General features: G+C 39.1%; 1 protein-coding gene and 1 pseudogene across 1 annotated transcript; one reads left to right on the top strand and one right to left on the bottom strand.

Moving 5' to 3' along the window:
* The first annotated feature begins 1,288 nt into the window (after positions 1–1,288).
* LOC140236810 (uncharacterized) lies at positions 1,289–27,913 on the top strand. Its single transcript, XM_072316743.1, has 12 exons — positions 1,289–1,754; positions 16,829–16,991; positions 17,562–17,682; positions 18,884–18,984; positions 19,766–20,242; positions 20,861–21,010; positions 22,013–22,048; positions 22,337–22,502; positions 24,483–24,577; positions 25,278–25,620; positions 25,869–26,193; positions 26,808–27,913. Exons 2-12 carry the CDS (start codon positions 16,858–16,860, stop codon positions 26,975–26,977), a joined length of 2,118 nt encoding a protein of 705 aa, XP_072172844.1. The 5' UTR covers positions 1,289–1,754; positions 16,829–16,857; the 3' UTR covers positions 26,978–27,913.
* On the bottom strand, positions 8,603–9,539 carry LOC140236432 (uncharacterized; annotated as a pseudogene).

Here is a 27,913-nt window from a genome sequence, read left to right as displayed (position 1 = left end):
AATGTCATTTCAATTACGGCATTATCATAATTTGACATAAATGAGAACGCGGAATTATACATAGAAAAATAGGCCTACTTGTCGATCAAACGCAAATGCCCTAAAGTTACTGATACTAGATTAGAAAAAGTCATTCCACTTCAATCACTGATTCATGTGTAAGACTTCTACTTACACATCATCTGGATCTGGATTCCTTGAAGTTGTTGACTTGGCCAGCTGGGGTTGCTTGATTGGCGTAAGCCGTGGCAACACAATTCCACCGTGCATGTCGTAACACGAATTTGCACATTCTAAATAAAAATTCCTGCAAAACTGTTCATGCAACTCCAGCAAGTGGAAAGCAAAATTTTCATCGGCACGCTGACGCTGAAGCCTCCCCCTCTGGTCTCTTACTTGTCCTCCAGCTAAGAACACGTCTCTCTCCGTTCTCCACTCGTCGATATAGCGTCAAACAAGTAGATACGTTGCCTCGAGTTGGACGGCTGTTTGATCTCCATTGTGAGGTTTCATTACTAAACCAAAGCCAAGGCTAAGCCGAAACAGTACAGCACTTTTTATTGCAAACAGTACTCGCATACCACACACAATATTGATACTGACATACCGGTACCGACGACTTTCTGTCAACTTTGTTATGTTACGATCCGGCCCAACGTACTGTAAGCTGTACGTATAACACATGCAGCTGACGCAGCAGACAACATTGCACGATGAGATCATAACAACCTGCCATATGGCCATATGCATTGCAACTTGCTATACATGAAGCTTAGAGTTTTAATATTTCTTCATCAAAGCATATTTATAAATACCAAATATTAAAGAACGTAATATATGAATAATTTATGATATTGTTATATAATATTTTCAGACATTTTTAAATATTATTGCCTAGATTGCTGAAATTGGCACCATAGTGCATATAAACAGAGACTGGAGCCAGATACGTACGTACGTACACCCTGACAGCTCTCACTACTTGTTGTGTCGCGGACCGGGAGAGATTTTCATGCGCATGGCTGTTGTGCGGTTTTGTGCATGCACCTATTCGGCCCCATTCGGTAGGTATTCGGGCGTCCATGTTGAAATTACAGTGGACAGCTCGCACGGCGCTCGTGCCCCATCAGGTTTTCGCTGGTGCGCTGCGTAGCGTCGTGTTCGGCATTCGGTACGTACGAGGGTACAATAACGGGAGGAGCAGCTTGTCGTGCTTTTCTACTGAGCTGCGAATCGCCTGCGACGACCGGCTGCCTTTAAAACAACCAGAATCAAGGAGGTATCATTTCAATTAATTTCTGAAATGTTCATTCATTTTGGTAACTGCACATGTTGGTAATTTACCAAAATGTGCCGTAACATGTCACGGTACATTTTGGTAAATTCACTTGCCTTAACAGGGTGCGTGCGCTTCAACGAAACTCACTCTTGGGTGCAAAAATTGAGTTAAAAAAAAAAATAAAAAAAAAAGAAATGCAATTACGACGGAAAGACGAGACGCAGCCCACAAAGACGCAAAGTCGAGTCTTAGCTGTGGGCTATTGCTATGGGAAAAGACGACGAAATTAGAGAGCCCTCTCTCGGCCTCTGGTGTTATGTTGCATGGTGCTCATTTTCTCATCAAAACTACAGTACGCGAGATATCTGCGTGTAAGAGTAAGAACAGTTAATTTTCGCTAACTTCGGCCAGCAGATCCACAGCGTTGCGTAGCCAGGTAGCAAAACAACACGGCAGCCGACGACAGTGCTTTCAGGTAAAATCATAGTTTTCTATGTAGCAACTGATGTAAGCAAGTTTCTGTATTAACACTATCGACACTCCTATTTTATGTTGTAATGCATGTTAATTTTTGAGAAATATAAGTGTAAAAAACACAATAGAGATAGAGAGGGTGTCTTCGATCTTGTTAGTCGGTTAGTGTGACTGTGAGGCTAACTGCGACCAGCCCCAACACGCAGTGTTGGGGCTGCGCATTGTAGCACTAGCAGATATGATCATGACAGGCGAAGTATAGCGCCTAAATATCAATATGAAATCGCAAAAATTCTGTAACATGAATACTTACAGGTGAAGTTATAATGTTGAAGACTGACTGCGTTCAACTTTTGGTCCTGCCAATATTCCATTTCTGCTCGAATTGATGAGTTAAATACGACTCGGTCGAAAGGAACTTGGGAGAACGACATCTTATACAGTCAATGGATTTGAAACTTGTGCGCATGCGCTGGCCGTCAATTCATCTGTACAGCTGTAGCTTTATGGCAAGGCCATATCATACTGTTGTGGCAAACCCTCTCGCTGTATATTGCGTTGCTTTCTGGGTGGGTACGCGCGCGCAGGCCTTGTCAGAAGGCTAAAAGCATTGCGAATCCGCCCAGCACATGAATATTTACGTGCGCAGTGTACTGCATACTGATTTCGAAAATGGTGAATGGGATGGGGAGCTAGGAGATGGACCTGTAAAAAAAAAAAAAAACGTTTTTTTCAAGATCATTGGACCAGTGTGAACAAGAACAAGGTGAACGTATGGTAGGAATTAGATAAGAATCTTATGTATACTATAAAAGTAAGTTTTTTTCTAGTGAAATTCGAAACTTACGGAGGCGCGAAAATCTGTGACAGACTGTGTATGTTTTTCAAGCTTACCGATATAGCACTCTATTGACTCAGGACGCTCCCACAGTGTGTAACTGTGTACACGGAGCGTCCCGGGGTTAGTGTGAGGCCAGTCGATGGCACTGGGCTCTGGCTATATCATGCCTTTAAAGCCCAAACAAAGTTCTGGTACGCCTGCAAAAGTTGTCAAATTTTGCTCCAAAATGTGAACGTATGCCTAGGAAATGTGCGGAATAACGCTGTAATAACAAGATATTCGATGGGTAACGACGAAAATGGGAAATATTAACCAAAAACGTTCAGTCTCGGAACTTACCCGAACGGGGTCAGGCTAGACTCGGAGTCGGACTCGGGGATAACTCGGCCTCGCTTTGCTTGACGGCGGGATGAGTTGTATTGGTTGTCCCTCTGGATTGTACAGCGTTGTACTATGCATATGGGAGCGGCCTGTATAAATTACATTGTAGCGTTCTGGCTACTCGCAGTAATGGTCCGAGTTGTTACAACGCGCGCATCAAAAACCTCTTTGGCGCGCATGCAAAATTAGTGTGCGCCTCTCAAGCACCTCTAAAAACAATCAAAGACGCTTGATAAACAACAACAAAAACTTCAAAGACCGCGCGTCTCAGCAACTGAGGTGATGTGCGTATACTATATAGGCTTGAGGACCGTGCGCTGTCCATTTGTTTTGTACAGGATTAGCACGCACTTTCCTGTCTGCTCATCAAGGCCTCGTTTGGTACCCGTAGTATAGAGTACTGATGAACATGGCGATCACGAACTGTGTGTAAATTGTCTGAAATAGGGTCGAGTTTTCCCTGAGACCGAGTTAGTCTTGAGCCTTCTGGAATAAAAGTCGGTCTACCGACTTTTATTATTTTTCTCAAAATACTCCAAAACGACTCATCATTCCGGCAAACCGCGTCAGCCAGGTAAGTTTCTTTGTAGACTCTTTTGATATATTGCAAGCAAATATGAAATGGTGCCAGATGGGTTCTCAGGCCCTTACCAGAACTTTGTTTTCACTTTAACAGTTATAATTAGTTATAATTGGCATTGCATTGCATGGGCATTGGCATTGAGTCATTGACTGCGACTGGCTGTTTCATCTTGTTGCATGGGCTTGCATCAGTGCATTGGAGTGTTTGTGTGCTGCAAGTACAAGGTTTATGGGCAATTGTGCACTTTACGGCCCTATATTATCGGTACCTTAATCGGTGTGAGCCGAGGTAACATCCCATGAACCACCGCTGGCACTGTGCTGGGCATGCGCAGCTGCCTCCAAAGCAAAATTGATACTATGACGCGAAACGATTGCGTGTAAAGTAGGCCACTCGGAAACGTCGGTTGGTCGGCGAATCTCTCAATCACGTTCACTTTCATGGTGTTTTATCAGTACAATAAGGAAAAAACTGTCAAAGTTATGAAGTAATAAAGTAAGTCATAGGTTCAAGAATAGATTTAGGAAGATTTATCTCACAACTCAAAAGAGTACTAGGGTCTACATGTATTGTATTCCAGTTCGCCAGTGAGTGTATTGGGGTGTTTGTGTGTTTTCCACATCTTCCTCTCTCTCTCTCTCACTCTCTATGTGGTGTATATGCCGTTTTCTCTTTCAATTTCACTTTGTTAAATCATATAAATCGGTCTCTTTTTGTATTGTTCTTGTTTTTGGTTGTGCCGTATAACATGCCACACCACATTTTGTATCTCATAGCTAAGTTGATACTTTTTTATTTTGTTGGTGTAGGCTGTGTGTGTGTGTGTGTGTGTGTGTGTATGTGTTCAGAACCCTGATGTCTAAAACTCACCTGATTGTAAGACAATCCATTAACCTGATCTTTTAAATTCTAGAATAAAGCGCACAACCACTTTGAAGCAAAAAATAGAATGAAAATGAATATAAAGGTCTGTAGAAATACAAAAGATATCTTAATATAAACGAAATATGTAATATATATAAAAGTATATTCACTTCAGGTCCAAGCATGGTGAGATTTCACGTATATTGAATCCTAGAAGACAAGAACAAAGAACTGGTAATGCGGGCCACTAAAGCATCAGTTATTAATTTCACTGAAATTTTTGTTTTCCCACGCCTTCTTCTTCTTTTTCTTCTTTGTCAAGACTTCTGTAGAAAGTGTATGACGCAGAAAATTTGAGTCGAATAAACTCCTGCTTTATTGGTCAAGATGCATTACCATGACAGTTTGATTCTTATATTTTTTTATGAATATACATTAATATATAAATATGTATATATATATATATATATATATATATATATATACAGCGTACATATATTCATATATATGTAAAACACACATAATCTATATATCTATGTATATAAATGTATATATAAATATATAATACATTTACATGCTTATAGTCCATTGGACGAGTAATGGAAGAGTGGGAAGGACGGACGGACGAATGGGGGGCCGGGAGGGGGGGGGGGGTGGTAGCTGGCTTGAATGAGGAACCAAAGCATGCTGATCATTCTTTGTCAGTTGTTGTCCCTTAAGCAATATGAGTGCTTCGCAGAGACAGCCATGCCCTACAAAAGGCTGCATTTACGTGTTTTGTTCATTTTTTTTTTTCTCTCTCTCTTTTTTTTTTTTTAATGGCATATAAGTCAGGGGAAGTGAATTACTACATTAAGCAGACCAGCTTTTCAGCAGCATGAACAACTATAAAACAATTTGACTTGTCTTTGAAAAAGCCACTCACGTGAAAAAACAATTCGAAAGTTAGAGACTCAAGAGTGTGTTAAGTTCGACAGAGCACACAAATTCATTTCACAGGAAACAGGCACAGTGCTGAATTATGATACGAGATGTCCAAACTCTGACTCTCATTTATTAAAACAATATCATGATGAAAAGATGCAATACCTATGTTACATCACATGAATATATTGTGGAAATACACGGTTAATGCTGTAACATTCGGCTGTTCAGCTACCATAAAGGCAACGATCATCAAATATCTTGTTTACAAGCCAGGAAAGTCGACATTTCAGGGGGAAAAATAAACTAAGTTCATGTATACAGGAGAAGCACACCTCCCAAAGCATGTTGGTGATAAAATGATGCCTGTCATCTCGCTTTGTTGACATCACATGTGACAAATGAAATATAATGCTAAAGCAAAGCATATCAAATCGGTGATACTACAAATGGACAAGTGCTGTCCACTGTGAAGTAGTATTATGCAATGGTCATCTTGTCACAATTATATAAAACACTGTTAGTCCGCAAATTATTCGCACGAGGCATTTCGAATATCTGCCGATAACTCCCTAGTAAGTGACGATTTTACACGAAGATGAATACGGTCGTATGGAGTTGAAGACTAAAAAGTTCATTAATTTCGACAGCAAACTCTGACTCGCCTTCAGTGGTACAACATCAATATTAAACATAACAACATTAAGTACGACATAGCAGTGGTCTGTCAACAATGCCTCTACTCTATCACGTTATGTTTTGTGAAACTGACGAAGGAAACGTTCATCAATGTCATATAGACAGGAAAGTCAAAAACAATTCGGGAAAAACAGAATTTATACTCTACTAAATGATGTTAAGAGATGATGAACATTTCATTAAAAAAAAAACTGGAAGTTATACTCAACTAATTAATGTCAATATAACAACGTTGCAGGAATAACGTAACAACATGATGATATTGTCTTTAATGCATAAATTTCACCTTCAGTGATTGCGAAGATGAAATGTTACAACAATCGTACATTGATGTTCAAAGATGATGAGCAGGTACGCAGGTTTGCAATTACGACTATCAAGTCATAACCAATACCGTAAAAACTAAGCACAAGCTACTACGGCACGTATGAGAATAATCCCACAAGAATTCTGGTCTTTTGATACACACGCCATAACTTCTATTCAAATTGTGAGTTTGTGTGCACCATATTGTATAGGAAGGAAATGTTCTTGTAAGATCCAACTTCATGTGTATAAATCATGTAGACCATTAACCTAAATATCAGAAAAGATACATTTTGCGGTACTATAGCAAGTACATAGCAAGTATTACACTGTGCTATTGATCAATATGTCACTTGCACAAAATAAGAAGGTACACTTAATGCAAAGCTATGTTGTGTTTCGTTAATCTCGTTTGCAACACATCATACACTTTGATTGACACAAGTAAAAAAAACAAAAAAAAACAAAAAAAAAACATGCTACATTCTACTAATATAGAATTCAAATCGTCAAGTCGTCAGATGTGGCCAAAACAATGATTGTTGGCAAACTATCGAAGATCTACTGATCAATCTGAGTTCGTGGAAAATTTAATGTATCGTTTCTTTATACTTTGAAATCAATCGATTTAAGTCATGAAATAATTCATCATTATAACAAAATCGTCATGCACATGACATGAGGGGGAACCCGGGGCAAAGAGGAACACAGGGTAGAGGACAAGTCTAAATTCATATCGTGTGGTTTGAGTGAATGCAACAATAGCTCAGTAGAACACAGCAGTAAACGTCTGGGGGAAATCAGACAATCCGTTAATAAGGTATGAATCTTATCTGCGAAGTCACTGCTATACATGCGACAGTGTATAATTCACATTCGTACAACGATACAAGGAAAATAAAAAGAGAATTTATTCACAAAACTCTAATATAGTGCACATATCTTTGACTTGTTACTGACGTAGTCATGCTAGGAGTAATATCATTTCCCCTGCCTTCTGAAAGAGAGAAGTTGAGTATTCTTTTGTTATGTGAGACAAGTGAAAATATGTTGCATTGTCTTTATCATTTCTTTATATTGTAACACACATGTGACATCACAAGCTATTAGTCTTATCATCCAGCCGTGACTGAGCAGAAAATTCGACATTTCATAACTTTTGAACCGGTTCTCCAATTTTGCTCAAACTCTCACTGCATTCTCTCAACCGTATGTCTATGAAGGTGAACTTGTCCTTTAAATTTAACGCTCATGCACGAAGAACCCTCTAGAGTCTTGTAAGTCATTGTATGTATGTTTGTAGAGAAATTTTTTTTCATACCTCAAAATCAATAACTGATACTTATATATTTCATGCCAAATCATCTTGTTTATCTGAAATATCTCGAAAACTGTGGTAACAATACATGGTTCTAAACTTCCATAAATCGTGGTATCAGGGTTAGCAAAAATTGGCTGACGTGACAGTGATGCATGTTGGGGAAATAGACATAGTTGGGCAAAGTGGACGGGGTAAGTTGAAACATTCATCTAATGGGCTTGTGGGTGAAATGAAGTTTGGTACATTTCCACGCTTGAGGCCGTGCAGATGGGCCCCACACGCCTTGCTGCACCTATGCTCTCCTATAGCTGCTGGAATGAATCAATAGTTGGTTTTGATGTGGACTTCATACTTACACGTCAATAATCACTATTCTCGGGTCGGTCTCGTGACATGACAGTTCACGAAAATTGTGAACAATTCCCCAAATTTTTATTACAAATATTTTGTTTTTCAAGTACAATTTCAGAAAACGCACAAAAATTCTCCAGAGAAAAAAATAGCACACGTAACAGGGTCACTTATATAGAGCCCGGATACTCATTGATTTTAAAACTGTCTGAGGAGGTCTTTACATTAGAGATAATCTTTAGGAGAAGTCTTTCACGTTGCCCCGTTTGGTTTTCCACTTTGGCAAAATGGAATTTTCATTTATTTTCAAGGTCAAAATAATTGATATAAGTTATAAGTTGAAAACAAACTTTTATTTTGTTTGCTGTAGTCCTATTGATTATCATAAAGCAAAAATCTTTATTTACTCTGCTGTGGATTCTCACTTTGGAGAGACAAAAAAAAAATGGTGCACTTTGCCCCGGGTTCCCTAATATTTATTTCGGGATGTGTGTCGTATGCTCTAATCGTGGACTACTATGCAAAATGACAGATGGATGACCTGCATACAGGGAGAGAGAGGGAGAGGGAGAGCGGAATTTAGACGGGGTACTGCTCCCTGAAAGCAATCAGGAGATGAGCGAACATGTCGGCATTGCTATTCCACCGAAACATGAATTCGTCAAGGTAGCCGGGGAACAGCTCCCTGTATGTACCATACTGTCTGCGGAGCTTTCGTTTTGCGATGCACGGGGTCTACAAACTGATGTTGGTGGATGACGACGTCGTGAAGATAAACGCCATCACCCACCGTATGGAGCTGATTGTATGCAGCCCATCCATCTGTCATTATGTGCGTGCGTGGCAGGCACCACTCCTGAATAATGGATTCTTGGGTTTCCCTATCCCTGCTCTCAACTTCTGTTAGTACGCATCTATTGGATCTCCTTTCTATGGCTCCTAGAACCCAGTGTCCCTCCCTCCACTGGCCCCGGTGATATTTCCTATGAAAATACTTAGATTCATCCACCTCTACTACGATGGGATTCCCCCCCTCGTCAAACCCCCCAAGCTGTTCAAAGTGATCAATTTCGTACTGACTGCACACCTCCCTAAGAAAGTTAGTCCACGCACACGCGGTGTGGCGACTGACGTTGGTGTGTTTCTGAATGAATTCTAATGAAACATCCTCGCACCACAGGTATATTAGAAATAACAAGTCCTCGAGTGGGACGTGACTTTTAGAAAAGAAACTGTCCCGTCGGACGGAAATCCTGTTCCTGCACTGGACCCATCTCCATACGTATCCATCGCTTCTGTCGTTACACGCATTCAGTTGACACTCCCCGTCACACCTCTCACACGTCATTTGGTTGGAGATTAGGCCTGTTCTCGCAAGATAGCTGAGGGTTGCCCTCTTGTCTTGAAGTCTTGCTTGTATCGCTGGTATATTGAGGATATCGGCCAATACCTCATCTCGTGCCATTATTTCTTCTGCTGGCACGATGTGGATGGGGGCTTCAGGTCGGCCCGCCATTCTGAAAGAAAAAACAAAACAAAGAAAATAAGAACGATAGTATTAGGATTTGAAGGGGCCTCTTGAATAACAACTATATTTTTTGTTAATGTGGTACATCATTCATTCAAGGTTGAATCAATTCCAAATTGACGGATATTTTAGTACTTTGTTTCTGTATTTTGTTGGTTTTGGTGTACAGGTTAAACATGGTATTGGTAAGACAGTGGTGGGTGGGGGATGAAAGGACAGCCGTCTGTTTTGAAGCACTAAAACAGTAGGAAAAAAAATCTTTCATCACATTAACATGTCTGAATCATTTTCGTTAAGAAAAATTTGATTTTATATTTTAAAAATTTTTACAACAATATTACTTAGTCACAAATCGTCATTTTCGTATTATAAAGTCTAAAGAGTTACAAGGAGGGATGAGTCGGAAGCGGTCCGCTTCGGAGTGGACTAAATGTTCTATAATATTTACCCATAGAACTTTTAGTGTGATATCTATTTCATAAATTCAACCAGTTCCATTAAAATAAAAGTTGTTTAAGGCCCCGAGTAACCACAATGTCAATATCAAAGTCATAAGTTACCATTTTCCTGTATAAAGCCTATAATGGGGTTAATGTGGGAGGGGGAGGAGGCAAATAAAGCGGTCTGCCTTGAAGTAGACTACATGTTCGCCAAGGTTAACCTATAGAAGTTGTAGACTGATATCTACTTCATAACTTTCAGTCAGTTTCATTACAATGAAAGTTGTTTCAGGGTGCCTATCAAAAACCATAATTTCAATAGCAAAGTCACAAGTCGTCATTTTCGTGTATAAAGTCTATTTGGTTACAAGGAGGGAGGGGTCGAGGGCAAATTAAGCCGTCTGCTTCAAAGTACACGAAATGTTCAATAATGTTTACCCACAGAACTTGTAGAGTGATGTGTATTTCATACCTTTCAACCACTTTGATTAAAATGAAAGTTGTTTCAGGCCCCCAGTAATCATAATTTCAATACCAAAGTCACAAGTCGCAATTTTCCTGTATAAAGCCTATGGAGTTATCATGTGAGGGGGTCGGAGGCAAATAAAGCGGTCCGCCTTGAAGTAGACTACATGTTCGCCAAGGTTTACCTATAGAAGTTGTAGACTGATATCTACTTCATAACTTTCAGTCAATTTCATTACAATGAAAGTTGTTTCAGGGTGCCTATCAAAAACCATAATTTCAATAGCAAAGTCACAAGTCGTCATTTTCGTGTATAAAGTCTATTTGAAGGAGGGAGGGGTCGAGGGCAAATTAAGCCGTCTGCTTCAAAGTACACGAAATGTTCGATAATGTTTACCCATAGAACTTGTAGCGTGATGTCTATTTCATACCTTTCAACCACTTTGATTAAAATGAAAGTTGTTTCAGGCCCCCAGTAATCATAATTTCAATACCAAAGTCACAAGTCGCAATTTTCCTGTATAAAAGCCTATGGGGTTATCATGTGAGGGGGTCGGAGGCAAATAAAGCGGTCCGCCTTGAAGTAGACTACATGTTCGCCAAAGTTTACCTATAGAAGTTGTAGACTGATATCTACTTCATAACTTTCAGTCAGTTTCATTACAATGAAAGTTGTTTCAGGTCATTAAAAATCATAATTTCAGTAGCAAAGTCACAAGTCGTCATTTTCCTATTATGATTACTGGGGGCCTGAAACAACTTTCATTTTATGTGTGTCTCTCTCAATTACTAATAACCTGACTACACAGAGTGCATGTAACTATAATTACTCTCTCACATACCACAAAGGATGAGTAACCTCTATATACTATTATGTGTTACTAATATATATTACAAACATAAAAATGACTGAGGATATTGAATATCACCTGTTTATCCCAGTGTTATTCCACTCTACAATCTGTGATACTTGTATTAAATCATGTGCATAATAATCACTGACATCTATGCACTGACATCTATGCTAATTACTTCAAGAAAGTTTGTACACTACAATTAACCCGTTGTCACAAATGTACACACAAGTAGTTATGTACATTTATCAAGGCTGTATGCATGGTTGTTTTAATGTGTATGTACACGGGGTGACCAGATTAATGGAGAACATTCTGTATGATATAGATGTAGTACATACAGGCTGACCAGATCAGTGGAGAATTTTCTATGTGGTATACAATGTAGCTACAGTACATGTATGCATGTGACAGGAAATACATTATAGCTCACTCAATCTAGAATGATTTAACCCATTCCAGAAAATTCTAGGAAGTGCCTACACATTTGACTGAGTGAGGCACTGTCCCTGTAGCCCAATGTGATTGGTAGTTAATTTTGGCAATGATGTTATGCACATAGTTAGGCAGTGAGTCATCCAGGATTCCTGGAACTTGGACTTGCTAGTATGTTCAGGTATGTGGCCCCAGGTTGGAGAAAATTACAGAATGTACTAGAAAGGGGTGAATGGATAGTATATAAGCTGGAGAAATTCTGCAGTAGGCAGAGTACCCAACACCTCTGCTCTGAGAGTTACGTCACTTCTGGCTCTGAAGCGACTTGTTATAGTCAGTCCTGTGTTACCTGCTGACCTGCTATACAAACTGTGTTTGTGGAGATAAGGCCTGGGAGACATTTTGCCTGCAGAGAATTAATTTGCCTACATTGGAGATAGACTCCATATTTTAGTGTCAACGGACATTGTTACGGCAAAGCTGTGATGGGCTGGATTCCTTGCTGGACATTATAAAGTGAATCATCATTCAACGCAACTGGACGTGGTCGTCATAACGTTTTGATTCTGCACGTTTCGCTGTGGACATATATCGTGGAGTTTACCCCGGATCTATACCGTGGACTATCGTAACCTGCGCCTTTGGAGTTACGGCGGAGGAATCATTCATCTGTGCGTCAAGGATCATTCATCGGTGCATCGAACATCGTATCTGAACATTTTCAAAGGATTACTTGATAACAAAATATGTAAGTGACTCCATTACCGATTTATAATTGTTTCTATTGACCATTATTGTACTGATGTGAAAACCGATTACCAGTCTGTACCCACAATATCACTGTTAATAAACCGCCTGAACATCACTTGATTGTTTCTTTTGTGCGATCATTCTCAGAGTGATTTTGGTCGTAACACCCGTTGAGGACGAGTACCGAGTATACTCGGGCAGGTGTCTATGGGAAATGCGTGTTGTAGCAAAATCAGTCCGTCCTCAACGGGTTAACACAGCAACAGCACTCACCTAATCTCCATACACTACTCATACATCCATGCACTACCCATTCACAAACAAAGACAAGCACTCATGGGAGCATATACATCCACCTGAATCACAACTCCTTTGTCTACCAATGTCTTACAAAGTTTGCATCATCTACCTAACTTTCTTACAACATAGAAAGCACACATGGAGTATACAGTGACTACAAAGTACATGTACTGTATAACAGTAAAGGCATAAAATGTCAGTTCTTACCGAATTCGGGCTTTGAAACACAGAGATCATCAAGTGAATGCTGTACAGAACTTTCTTATACGGTTTCCTCCGCTACAATGCCTTTCTCTTCAGAAGTGCACAAAAGGGGCAGCTCCTTCTCAATATACCAACCACCTTCACTGAGTTGAAACAAGGGGGTCATTATGGAATGTTTACATTAGCTGGGGACTGGAGGGCTTTATCTCCTCCTTGGGTTTGCCTAGACTGACCATTTCAGACCTGTTTACGATGGTTAGTCTTGGTCTGTAAATTCACACAGAAACAACAAAGTTGCTAAGACCTCACTACACATAGCTGTAGTGACACAGACCGATTTATTTGCCCCCGACCCCTCACACCTGATAACCCCTCAGGCTTTATACTGGAAAATGGCGACTTATAACTTTGGTATTGAAATTGTGATTACTGGGGGCCTGAAACAACTTTGATTTAAATGAAACTGCTTGAAAGTTATGAAATAGATATCAGGCTGTAGGTTCTATGGGTTAACATTATTGAACATTTAGTCTATTTTGAAGCAGACCGGTTTATAATTGCCCCCGACCCCTCTCACCTGATAACCCCATAGGCTTTATACAGGAAAATGGCGACTTGTAAATTTGGTATTGAAATTGTGATTACTGGGGGCCTGAAACAACTTTGATTTAAATGAAACTGCTTGAAAGTTATGAAATAGATATCAGGCTATAGGTTCTATGGGTTAACATTATCGAACATTTAGTCTACTTCGAAGCAGACCGGTTTATTTGCCCCCGACCCCTCTCACCTGATAACCCCATAGGCTTTATACAGGAAAATGGCGACTTTTTAACTTTGGTATTGAAATTATGATTACTGGGGGCCTGAAAATACTTTGATTTAAATGAAACTGCTTGAAAGTTATGAAATAGATATCAGGCTATAAGTTCTATGGGTTAACATTATCGAACATTTAGTCTACTTCGAAGCAGACCGGTTTATTTGCCCATGACCCCTCTCACCTGATAACCCCATAGGCTTTATACAGGAAAATGGCGACTTGTAAATTTGGTATTGAAATTGTGATTACTGGGGGCCTGAAACAACTTTGATTTAAATGAAACTGCTTGAAAGTTATGAAATAGATATCAGGCTATAGGTTCTATGGGTTAACATTATCGAACATTTAGTCTACTTCGAAGCAGACCGGTTTATTTGCCCCCGACCCCTCTCACCTGATAACCCCATAGGCTTTATACAGGAAAATGGCGACTTGTAACTTTGGTATTGAAATTATGATTACTGGGGGCCTGAAAATACTTTGATTTAAATGAAACTGATTGAAAGGTATGAAATAGATATCACACTACAAGTTCTATGGGTAAACATTATCAAAAATTTTGTCTACTTCGAAGAAGATCAGTTTATTTGCCCCGACCCTTCCCACATTATAACCCCATTGGCTTTATACACGAAAATAAGCCAGTTCGGGGTTAGCTCATGGGCACATCGGTACAAATGACCTTTCTTCTTTCTCAGTTGATTAGGCACTCCACGAGTTTTCAAGCGAGAGAAGGTATTTTAGCTTACCCCACGCAACAATTTATGGAATTCATCAGTCATGTTCAAACAAAGAATGAACTTGCGTAGACCAGGTGACCAGAATGATCCATCAATTAGCACTTTGGAAAGCATCCATTTCATTATTTTGCATTGAATGCATCAACAATCTTTTTCTATTGATATTGTCAAATACCACTTTTGCTGTCAGGTGGATGTGCTGGCAAGCACCACTCATAATGATCACTTGAATAATCATTACATCACAGATGCTTATCTCGGTGAATAAAAAACCAACATGCTCTGCGGGTACAGATGACCTTTTTCTGCTCATGCTCAAAGTGGAACCCCGAACTGGCTTATTGCAAGTTATGACTGGGTATTCAAAATGTGGTTACTAGGGGCCTAAAACAGCTTTTATTCCAATGAAACCGGTTGAAATATATGAAAGAGATATCACACTACAATTTCTGTAGGTAAACATCATAAAACATTTAGTCTACATTGTATCAAACATTTCACCAAACATGCGCAAAATTAAACTCCCTTGAAGATGAAATTAGTTGAAGGAGCCCTGAATACACCTTCATACATGATAAAATTGATAGTTTAACGGAGATTTTTTTACAAAACGCAACTAAAACTTAGTGGGCCGAGTTAGCCCACCGCACAGAAATGAACGTCCACCTATGGGGAACCGCGATAAAAAACGTCTGAAATTTCATTTTTACGTCGTTTTATCCCCCAAAAGTTGGAAAATATTATTTGAAGAAACCACTGAACACAATTCCATAAAAATTACGGTTAGAAAAGATGTCATAAAGACAAAATAAACTCAAACACAGACAAGCGCTCACGATCACTATCGATACCAACGGGTGGGACAACTCGGCCCACCCTCGACGGTTGGGACGAGATGTCCCTTGGGCCGAGTTAGCCCGGATCCAACCATAGGCATCATATTCTTCCACACCGCACTGTAGACGGGGATCAGGGATGTAGCACGCTGTATGTAATTTCTGGCTCTAGGCCTACATGAATGATGATAGAGCTAGTGCATGTAGGACATGGCCTTATGGGCATGGCATGATCAGGTTTTTACATGAGTCTCTCCAAATCCAGTGATAGACCCCATACTAAATACTTGATCATCTTGACCGACAAGCATGTCTAATTCCGCGAAAAACTTCTCATTTATAACATTTGCTGGGTCAGTTTTTCGCTTCTTAGACAGACACCATTGATACATCCGCTATTGCGACGGTTTTCGACCGTTTTGGTTGAACGCAACTTCGACCCAGTTCCCCCCGCATGAAAATGGTTATTATTATTTTTTTCAGCTTGGTTTTCAAACCAATCTGGAAAAAATATATACAGGATTAATCAGTAAACATTTTGACTCACCTCTTCCACTCTTTCCTCCTATTTTCTGGTTGTTTTCTCCACTTCTTTGCAGCGCTCCACAATTCATCGCCGCCTTCATGTGAAAAATGACCGCACGAACGTCTGTGGCAAGCTAAATGCTCCATACAATCACTATATCGGTACACTTGCGTTTATTGACTAAAGTATTAGTAAGTTGTTCGCGAGCGCTAAATTTAACTTCGTAATATTGTGAATGAGCATTTGGCTTGCCATAGACGTTCGTGCGGTCATTTTTCAAAGAAGGCGGCGATGTATTGGGGAGCGCTGCAAAGAAGTGGAGAAAAAAAACAGAAAACGGGAGGAAACAGTGGAAGAGGTGAGTCAAAATGTTGACTGATTAATCCTGTATATATTTTTTCCAGATTGGTTTGAAAACCAAGCTGGAAAAAATAATAATAACCATTTTTATGCGGGGGGAACTGGGTCAAAGTTGCGTTCGACCAAAACGGTCGAAAACCGTCGCAATAGCGGATGTATCAATGGTGTCTGTCTAAGAAGCGAAAAACTGACCCAGCAAATATCATTATGATATAAATGAGAAGTTTTTCGCGGAATTAGACATACTTGTCGGTCAATTGATCATCTTGATATTCATGCATGAATTGGAGGAACATTGCGTAAATAGACCGTAGAATCATTTATAATTTGCCTCAGAAGATTTGCCATTGAATGCAGCCTGATTGTAGTTTGTACATATGTATGAGATGACTACGTAGGCCCCTAATTGCCGAACAAGGTAGGTACAAGAATTCTAGTTTCTACAGTTTCTACTAGTCTGAAGTTAAAGGATAATTTTTGTGAGTGTTTGCGTATGCATGATCCACTTTTCGCTTTATGTTTATTCATTTTGAAATTCCACCAGAGAATGGATCCCGAGCTTGAGTGGCCAACATGAGTCGGCGGGGAGGAAATTTTGCGTCAACAGCGCGAAATGCTCCCTTCGGGACAGACGTCCAGCCCACAACAAAGGTCAAGATTATTGGAGGCAAGGCAGTAGAAGTCGCAGAGAGAACACCACCTTCGAGGTATTAAAAGACAAGATGTGCATCAAATTGATAGACTGAATGGTTGTATTGCAAAAGCATTTCTTTCAAATTTAATTCTGAAGTGTAAGGATGGATGTTACTTTCAATTTTCATGAAGTAGAAATACATGAATTTGTTTGAATTTTAAATGAATGAAACAGACAACAAACTTCAGAAAGAAAAAAATATATAAATGAATGAACTGTCCTTAGATTCAGCTCTACTGTAAATCACCTCCAGTCAAATGTGCAGCTGCATACATGTATCTTCATTTTCATTTCCATGGAATCAGTAGCTTCTTTTCTTGTGGAAAGACTTTCTATAGTTAAGCCATCAAAATTGATTAGCACAGGATGGAAATAAAATAGACAAGTTTGTTGTTAAGGTGATTCACATGCATTGAGATATATAACCCTTGTTTGTGCCTGCCAATATTGCACGAAGCTGCCAAAGTCTTGAGCTGTGACCAACCTGCACAAGTCCTGCACAAAGAAATACTATATCTGTGCATCCCCAGTAAGTTTTTGTTTGTTTTGTTTTGTTTTTGTTTTTTTGTTGTTGCTGTTGCAGTGCCAGCAGACAGAAATCTGGCGAAGTTCTCAGGAATGGGCCCCATGGAACCCCACCCATGCAGTATCAGCCTCCTGTTAAGGAGAGTAATAACAACAGCTACAACAACAGTCCAGAACCAGTAAGTATATTTTTGACACAAGTTTATGTAATCAGAATATGTTATGAGGCAGTGCAGTGCTATCTGCTGTTTTGATGAAATGATAATAAAGAAAGATCATTGTTAATCAATTTGCACAAAGACATAACATAATGAAAGTATGAACTTAGGTAGAGTGGTGACAGAAATTATATTTTCCTTTCTTTGTGGCAATCATTGTCACACTTATTAGACTTTTTTTTTTTAAGTTACTCCCCCCATTTCCCAGTTGTTTACCTTTGAAGCATGCAGTATTGCAAAGTATGTAACAGAAATGTACTGTATACGCCATGTATTTAGCGAGTCTAAATTTTTGTGAATCAAGACTTCCCTAACAATTTCGCGAGTGGTTAAATTCACAGTCGTGGAGTACTGTATTGAACAGAGAAATGTATACATGTGTGTCACATTCTTATCGGGATCAGAGTCATTATTTTGGCATGTCTGTAATTTCACGAATAGCACCTGACTCTCGAAATTCGAGAAAATAAAAACCTCACGAAATATTCAGCGTATACAGTAGTTTATTTCTCATGTTTATGCCACTGTTTTGTGTTATTTGCATGAATCATAATGCTACAAGTGTACTTGCCTTTCTATTTCTGTGTATATACAGGGCGCCATTGTAAAGCAGTTTGCAAACTGAATGTGCCTATCCTGTATTTTTCTTAAAGAAAACATGAATAAATAAATAGATGAATAAATCAATTAATAAATGAATAGATTTAGATAAAAATGCATTATTAGGTTTCGCATTTTCACAGTTAATCTACTGTAAAAGTGGAAATTTTCACATGTTGAATTCTTAGCGCATTTCGCACAGAAAAACTAACATGAAAATAAAAACCCACAAATATTTTTGCTTACCATGAAATGTTCCAGTAGTTGATGTCTTGATTCCGTGGAATTAAAAATATGCAAAACTCTTCTTGCCCGGCCGAGCGTGAAAAATTAATTGCGCGAAAATATCCGCTTTTACAGTAATTTTCAGGCAAGTTGTGAGATATGATGCACTCATATGATCATGTGATTGAAAGCATGTTTATAATATTTTTGTGTTGTGATTTGCCCACACTGTACCAAGACAGTTCATATTTCATTGTCTTCAATACTTTGTAAAATACCACAGTATGTGAGGTTAAGACATCTTTTCCATCATGATCATATGTATCTACTATTTCAGCTACCCAATGGCTACAGGAAGATCTATTCCCAGACAGCACCCAGAGACATAAGCAACTCACACATTCACTCAACTGGCAGGATCCAGGAGGACAGATCAAAGTCAGTAATGAATATCATTTTCTCTTTCTTTCTTTCTTTTTTTTTCTTCTTCTTCTTCTTCTTCTACTACTTCTTGTTGTTCTTGTTCTTGTTCTTGTTCTTCTTCTTTTATTATTATTATTATTATTATTATTATTATTATTATTATTATTATTATTATTATTATTATTATTATTGTTATTATTATTATTATTATTATTATTATTATTATTATTATTATTATTATTATTATTATTATTATTATTATTATTACTATTATTATTGCTGTTATCTTCATTATTTCCTGTTGTCATTACTGTTTTCATCATCAGAAGAGATGGTAGTAGTAGTGCTGTTATCATTATTTTGACAGATTGTTTATGGTTGTGGATGGTTGTGAGGCCTTGGTGAAGTGTTACCCTTGTGCCTGTTACAGAAGGTTTTCAGGGAATGAGCTAAACATTGTGTGAATCTATGGGTACTATGTACACATTTTATCACTTACAGCCCTGATAGAAAATTTGTGTCCATATGTTTGTAGCATTTTGGATTTCAAAGTTACCTGGTATTACAAACAAGAGAATATCTTTAAAGCTTCAGAGTGAAATATGGTCAATATGTTCCCAATACATATTCCAATCAATCAGCTCAGACAAAGAAAAATTGCACCGTCGTTTTGTATTATGTATTTGAAATTTCTTCATGATTGAGATGTAGATGGCAGTATTTGGTACATGAAGATGTGGAAAAACATAGCGGTAGGTATGGAATAATGGCTGCACTGAATTGTCTTTGTGCTCAGACCCCTACCTCCGATTCAGGGAGAGAGCGACCAGGATGCAGGTGACCATGGCGATGATCGGAGCTCCAGCAATGGTCAGGAGGACCCGTTCACCATCAAGGACCTCCTCCGCAAGCCATTTCCCGTCAAGCTTGCCTCCACCCCGGTCTTGTCGCCGATCGCCAACAAGCCGTCGCTGACGGAGCAGGTGTCGCAGCATTTGGCAAACTATGACGCCCTCCACTTCAAGGAGATGTACACAGACCTTGCCGAGTTCGATCACGGTCTCCACGGTTACGTGTCCCAGGCGCAGATGAACATGGTCGCGCACCAGCACAAGCTGCCGATCCCCCTGACAACACTCAGGCTGCTCTTCTCAAACTTTGCCAAGGAGTCCAATCCGGACATAGTGAACTACGAAAAGCTAATCCAGTTTCTGGCAAGGGCCAAGCTCGGTTCGGCCAAAGCACAAACACTCCTCCAAGCAAATGTGGAAAAGTAAGGATGTAGTTGCTATACTCATTGCTTAATCTCATGATAGTAAAAATATCTGTTACTTTAAAATTGATCCAACTTGTCAAAAACTGTTGTTCTTCCTGAACTTGAGGATGTTTTTGAAAATCATTTGCATGGTTTTGTTTTGTTAACTGATTTCCATACTGTATATTAAAAGTGTTGAGTTTTAAACGAAAATGAGAACTTTCAAATTGTAAATCGTTTGGAAGTTGAACAACTATTTCAAATTATGCATGATATCAATGAATACACAGCCAACTGTACTATGGACTGAGAAGGTTAGTCAAAGCAAAGATGTGGCTTCTATGTATAACATTTTCATGTCATTTTCATGACATGATTTTTTTTTTTTTTTTTGTCTCCAAATTCTGAAGGAAACACCTAAAAAGGTTTGGCTTGAATTTACTTGATCTATTCAACTGCAGCATTTATTTGAGGCTTCAAGACTGTGGATGATCAATCTGACAAAATAGGGAAAAAAATGTTGTTTCCATGGGATATGCCTTAGATATGTGAGTCAATTGTGTCTTTCTATTCTTCCTCCATGTACACATTCTCTCCCCTGCTGATGCTTGGTCAATTCGTGTGGTCACCATTTAGATTTGTGCATGAGGCAGAGGACCAGGGGGCAACTGACCAGGAGTTGGCCAGACTGGACAACCAGATTAAGAAATACGAGGAGCATGAAGAGGCCAAGAAGCGACACCAGGAGAGGGAGAAGCAGAAGGAGAAGGAGAGAAAAATGGCCAAGTATGCTGCAGTACTCTAAAAACCAATCATATCCAGTACATTCTCTCAACTCGTTCGCACGTCCAACTCAGTCGACCGCATGCCAACTTCGCATATTCTGCTCAAACACACAAACCTGCCCAAACTGATCGATAAATCACCAATTACCGCAGTGCAACGAAAGCGTTTCTCGTGATTCTGTTCCATCTCACAAAATAGCTAGCATTTTATGTGATGATTGAATAGCAAGCGGTGTTCTCTACTGGATTAGCATGTAAATGCTAAGTCTCTGTCACTGTTTTGTGTGTAAAAGTCATGCCTGTACAACAGTGTAGCTACTGGTCATTTGAAGGAAAAATATTCATATATTTGTCATACATTTTACATCAAAGCAAACCATGGCATTTTCTCTACAACTTTATTCACTTCAAGTCAAGATTAACAGATATCTAAAAAATTTACATGGATTTGAAAAACATTATGTTTTCCCAAGGAATGACTAAGTCGATGTCTCAGAGTAATGTGGCACACAGGGGGTTTCCACCATGGCACATAAAGAGTTAATTTGTACCTGGTATTTGTAGTATTGAACTTGAACTAGGTGCGTAGAAAAGGCAAAGTAACATCAAGACAATTGTATATATGCCTTACATTTTGCTTACACTATATTGCCTGAAAGACAATTTGGCGAGTTGTTGAATTCAGAATTTGTTCTGTGTGTTTGTGTCGTAAAGATTTAGGAGCCATCGTACCCTGTTCTCTTTTATGTTGCCCAGTTGCTCTGCAAATTTCTCAGGTTTCATTTTTGTGGGAATTTAAGACTATTTAAAAACAAGATCAACTTTGGAACATCCTCTTCACTTTGTTTTTGTTTTGGGGTTTATTTTTTTGCATTTTGCAACAGCATTTTGTGTTATAGATATTTGTTGTCTTTATAAAATGCGAGTATTGTGTGTTTTTTGTCCGATGAACAGAATTTCTCTGACCATTGTATCTTCTTGTTCCTTTTCTTCTCACTTTCAGACAACAAGAAAAGTGGAAGCCATCATTTGAAACAAAGTGAGTAAATAAAAAAAAAGTGTTAGTGATATTAAGATTTGTTTTTGTTTTGTTTTATTCTTTTATTTTTTATGTGTTTTCCTGTATACCTTCCTGTGTGTGAGAGAATGTTTTTAATTCTAGTACATTGACATCAAACAATCCCCTGGTGATTTGAATCATACGACTTTCATGTCTCAAGCAGACCCAATACAAGCTGAGAAAAACTGCTTCCCTGAAATGTAGTTGACCACATAAAAACCAGCCATTGACTATCTTCCTTTGCTTTTCTTTATTTTTTCTACTAAGGAAACCTTTGAGGACCTTTTCAGAGCTAGACGATGCCAAACTGATTCGAACACTTGAGGAGCAGTTCACCGACGGCAAGAAGAAAGAGGCGATCGACATCGAAGGGATGAGGGCCATGTGCTTGAAAAAGGACAAGCACCAACAGGGAACTTTCTCCCAGAAGGATGTAAGTTGCCATGGCTATAACTTGAAATAACTTCCTTCTTGAAGATGAGGTCATGAAGATGAAGATGAAGAACACACATCTTGAATTAAAAGAAGTGTATATATAATTTTTATTGTTACTATTTCAAAGAGAATAAGGCAGAGAATTTAAGAAATTCACTTGAAAGATGGAATATTACACCTTATGGAAATGTTTGTGTATTTTGCATTCTACTTGACTGGGATGAAGATTAGAGCATGCTATTCTATGTGGAATATATTATAGTATTTGCTAAGGTACTTTCACCTACAAATGCATATATGAGGTTCACTAATATTGGCCAAATGCAAAATATCAGTTGTGTCAGTGTTTAAAGATATTAATGTAAATTTAGACATTCTTTTGGAATAGAATACATTGTAAATCTACAGATTGCTTTGTATCTCTCTCTTTTCTTGTAATGGCTATCATTAGTAGTCTGTTACAGTATACTGTATACGCCATATATTTCGCGAGTCTAAATTTTTCGCGAATTGGGACTTCCCGACAATTTCACGAGTGGTTAAATTTGTGATCGTGGAGTCCTGTACTGCATGAAGAAGTGTACACGCATACGTCACATTCACATCGGGATCAGAGTCAATAGTTTTGCGTGTCTTTAATTTCGTGAATAGCACCCGACGCGAAAATAAAAACCTCGCGAAATATTCAGCGTATACAGTACTTTAAAGGTAGGGGATAACTTTTACAGACCTCCCAAAATGCAGTAAAACATTAAATATGAACCTCAGGGGACTTGCTTAGGCCACTGCTTAGAAATTTGGAAGTCAACAGTTATCTAAAATTTGAATAATGCACAAAACTCAACTACTCAGTAGTTCTGTGTGTCAGCCACACTTAAGCATTTTTGTTGCAGTCTTCTGTATTTGTTATCTATAAACACAAATCTAAAAGTACAAGAGCTGATGTAATAACATATAGAGTGTGTGGCAAGAATGTATATAGAAATGAGGCTTGTGTTGATGAACTTTCTTCACAAAATAAACATGATGAACACAGTCATGCAGTGCATGGGTCTGCAAAGCTAGCCTAGTAATGTACTGGAATTTACGGTGAGCCCCGAAAAAAATTCAATTCAAAATCTAACGGTCAAAAAAATGTACTAAATGTTACCTTCCACTTTCAATACTTTGTGGGAGTTTCTAAAATGATACTCTCTTCAACATACCACTGTATTTATACAACTCTTCATTTAAGGCATGCAAATGGGATCCCCTACCTTTAAAGCTGTATTTGGCTAGCTACTTACTGTGTTTTAAAGGCATAGTTTACCATTTGCAGATGAAAGCATTAGTGCTTTAAGATAGTTCTAAAATGTGAGTTAGGGATAGAAACAACCACTGTCAAAATTTGAATCCGTATAATCGATGTTAAGTGTTGTTAAATACACAAAATGTGAACAATAGTTATAATAAAAATGTTTCCAGACTAAACCGTATACAGTTACGGTTTACTGAGAAAACCCTGATATCTCCTTATATTTTAGGTTTTATTGCAAATATTTAATATGGTAGGATGTTTTATGATACAACAGACCTACACATATGCATCAAATGTGATATCTTGAACATTTTTGAAATCACTGCTCCCAAAGGTAAACTGGACCTTTAACCCTCAATTATCTTAAGACCACAGTAATAGTAGAATATGATTTTTGAAAAATAGTCACACAGAAAATGATGCTCTATCAGTGAATAGGACATTGTAGAAAGTCTTTCACTTTCATATTACTCACAATAATAATCTCTAAATCAAATGTTGCTCTATCAGAATATTTAATGTGAGCAGTCAGTGGCAACCTCCATTTTGTCTCTACGCATAAGAATATTTCTGACATCCAGTTAAACTATTCTTGTCTTGAGTTTCAGATCAGCCACTGACCCGATGAAGCAATACTTGACATTTTTATTCGCCATTATGTTATCTCATGTGATCCGACAGCTGGATGAACTGTTCTTATTCTACCGGATCCCGATCCAAGGCTCCCTTCTCAACAAGATGATTCAGAGGATGGATACAGGAAATGGACAACTCAGGTATGGTGACCTTTGACCTAAGAGGGTTTGTTGCCTTTAGAGATTTTTGTGGCCCATTTAGGGAAATAGCTTATGGACTAGATGACTTCACCTGGCTGTGAAATATGTTTGATGTCTTTGATTAGAATATGTAAAAAAAAAAACAAACAAAAAAAACCAAAAAAAAAAAACCAAAAAAAAAAAACCAAAAAAACCAAAAACCAAACCCCCCCCCAAAAAAAAAAAAAACCCAGCAACACCAACAGTCAGTTAACTTTAAGTGTTAAGATACCAGGTTAAATCGTGTCATTTCAGTTAGGAAGTATTGTCTGTTTCTTTCACACCAAGTACATAACTTGTGTGACCGAATCAGAAGCAAAGTATGTCTCAGTGAACTGAGCAAATAGAACAAACTGCCAGTATTACAGGTCACATTGGTGGATTTTATTGTACATTTTATACTTTTAGTTGTAATAAGATATTTCTTTTCCTTTTGTCAGTTGGGAATAATATTTAACTCTTTCAGACCAATTTTGTGACTTGAGTGACCTACACGGTTTGTAATCAGAAGCATTCAAAAGCTGTTTTTAGTGTGTACTGTTAGATGCAATAAGAAATCATTACTGGTCATATTGATTGATTTGTTTTAAAATCCCTGACAGGTGTAAGCATTTTGTTCAATACAGAATTCAAGTACTGTGTATTATGTTCATCTCCCCAGCTGGATAACCCTCTTAGACTTGCTGGAGAGGGTCAACTCTGGAGACATCTCCACGCCTCGACAGGACTCCAACCAGTCCTCGCAGCGGGACCAGAGAAGGTCCTCCGAACAGCTTGGTGCCAGGAATAGCCCCAGCGTGGACCACTGGAGTAACCCCGCTGCGGCAGGGCGTGGTTCCAGGGAAGGGTCCAGAGACGGGGCCAGGCTTGTGGCTGACCCCCACCTGAGACCCGTCGAGTCCAGAAGGCCCAATACTTGGCCCAAAAGACCCATCAGGGAAGCCTTGCCATCACCGGAGCCAGATAATGTAGCATCCCCGCCCTGGCTGAGGCAGCCCTTGGCTGTAAGTAACTAGACCCCTATGGTTAGTTGGGACTCTTTGATTTAATAATTTCCATGCTCTTTGGTGCAGTTTTGATGATCTCTAAAACAGCAAAAAGATTAAGAGATTTGGTATAAATGAATATGTTGAGTAAGGGTTTCACAGTAAAGAGACCAAGATTGTAAAGTGCTACACTATGAATTTCCATGTCTGAATCGTGTAATCTGTGATTACTTCAATCCTTTTCATGACTTTTTCCTTCTGCGCAGAGGATCGAAACGACTCGACACAAGCACGACCCCGACGTAAGTCAGGTGGAATTGGAAATCACAAGAAATGACACGCCAACCGACCAGCATGTCACCCCGTCCCCGCCCCCCTTGACGCCCCCATTCGCGGGAGAGGACTACGAGATTGAGCAGCTCCGGCGGGTGGCCAAGGAGTACCGCCAGCGCCCGCCGCAGCGTCACCGGGCAGAGCAGGACGCCGCAGCCACATCGCAGCAGCAGAACGAGAAACAGCGGAGAGAGGACTGGTTCAAGGGCTTTCTGCACCTCGCCAAGGGACTGTACAGCAACGACGCATCCAAAACAGGTTTGTGTCTCTACTTGCCAGACTCCCGCTGAATTAGTATCAGATGCCAGCCGGCACGTAAAGAGAGAAAATAGTGCAAAGCATCCAAGCATGACCATTGTCAAGTGCTGTCGAACTAACTTTGATTGATCAATATCTAGTCGCTGAACAAGCTTGAGATGATTTACTTACAAAGGAAGTCTTATATGACACATTTGCAGCATATACACACTAAGATGAATGTAGGTGTCTGTTGTAGATGAATTTATCGAGGATTAACACTTCACATGCTGATTGCAAATTAACATACTCATCAAAGTGCCACCTGGTACCTTTTTACTATCACAATGATGATGCAATTGTTTCAATGACAAATTGTGCTGTTTTAGATTACTGTTGATGCTTATATTGTACCATCATGAAGTACATTCATCATTCTTCCTTTTAGTAGATTAATGGTAGGGGAAAATCTTGACTGTTGTGATTAAAATGTTTCTTTAATCTCTTTTCCTGATTGATGACCCTATCAGTTTTGGGATTAGTACTACCACACACACTATCAAGGCCCTTGAATCTTGAAGAGTTGTTGAACAAGTCATCTTCATTGTTTTTATTATTTTTATTTTTGCCCGTAGGTTGTCTGGACAAGGAAGAGATGCTTCGCCTCGTCAACAACTACAACCTGATATACCAGCTGGGCATCTCGCCGTCTCACATCAAACGCGTCGTGGAGACTTGCTGCCACGAGGGGGATGAAGTCCCCATCCAGCCCGTCCTGGAGATCCTCCGGCAGAAGAAGAAGTGAATTGACGACCCCTTTGTGGCGGGTGCGAGGATTGCGACACCGTGTAAAGCTATTGGTGCCGGGACAATCAGACATATGTTATTGAGCTCAAGGCTGAACCTCAGCGATTGTTTGACCATTTAAAGATACCATCCTGACAGACAGCAGTGATGATGAGGAAGAGAGAGTATCCCTCTGGAATGGATATAGTGATGGGTTTTCAGCACTGAAGGTTCCATGGCTGAATCTTCAGTGGTTTTACTTGATCAGCTCATCTTCTTTATCACTGATATAAAGATAACAGAGCTGCCGTGTTGAGTTCAACAAAAATCAGAATGGCATCATCTGTCTTGTGAGTGTTTGTGTTTTCTTTTCTCTCAATTCAATTTCTTATATACTCTGGCCTTCTGAAAAACTAATGCCAGGGATGACACTTCAGGGTTAATTGATGGAGCCCAGAATGGGCCCCAAATCCAGAATGTTTGCAGGCTGATTGTTGTAGTTTTATTCATCCAGGATGTAAGGCTTGAGCTATCCCACAAATTTTTATCTTGGCCCTATGGCATGGAAAATTCTACAGCTTAAATCAAGCATAAAAATGATAACTTGACTTTCAACCTGTCAGAATCCAGTATGTAGGCTGTAATTATATTCCTTATTTTATTCATTAATATTTCAATGCAGCCAATATCAATTGCTTTGTCTTGTTTTATTTCAATGATATTTCTAATTGATTCTGAAAGCTTTTATTTGTGACTCGAGCATTGCTCAATGGTAGCTAGAAATGTTTTGCTCTTTTTCCTTCAAATATCAGATTTGTTTGGAGACTGACCCTTGTACAGAATGCTGTATAAGCTGCTATTATCGCGTACTGTTTTTTTGTTTTGTTTTGTTTTGTGTTTTGCAAATGAGGATGTGATGAACATTTTTGCAAGATGTTTTCACAAAATAACACTA

The sequence above is a fragment of the Diadema setosum genome, chromosome 13 (genome assembly GCF_964275005.1).
Source record: "Diadema setosum chromosome 13, eeDiaSeto1, whole genome shotgun sequence".
In the NCBI taxonomy this organism is placed as follows: Eukaryota; Metazoa; Echinodermata; class Echinoidea; order Diadematoida; family Diadematidae; genus Diadema; species Diadema setosum.
Note: the sequence above shows the minus strand (reverse complement) of the source record. Positions and strands in the feature narration are given on the sequence as shown.

What these genes read in the sequence shown, in the direction of transcription:
- LOC140236810 (XM_072316743.1), top strand. Translation starts at nt 16,858, where the DNA reads ATGAGTCGGCGGGGAGGAAATTTTGCGTCAACAGCGCGAAATGCTCCC. An exon ending in AAGGAGAGAAAAATGGCCAA is followed by an intron (nt 21,011 to 22,012) that starts GTATGCTGCAGT and finishes TCTCACTTTCAG; the next exon opens with ACAACAAGAAAAGTGGAAGC. An exon ending in GGCTGAGGCAGCCCTTGGCT is followed by an intron (nt 25,621 to 25,868) that starts GTAAGTAACTAG and finishes CCTTCTGCGCAG; the next exon opens with AGGATCGAAACGACTCGACA.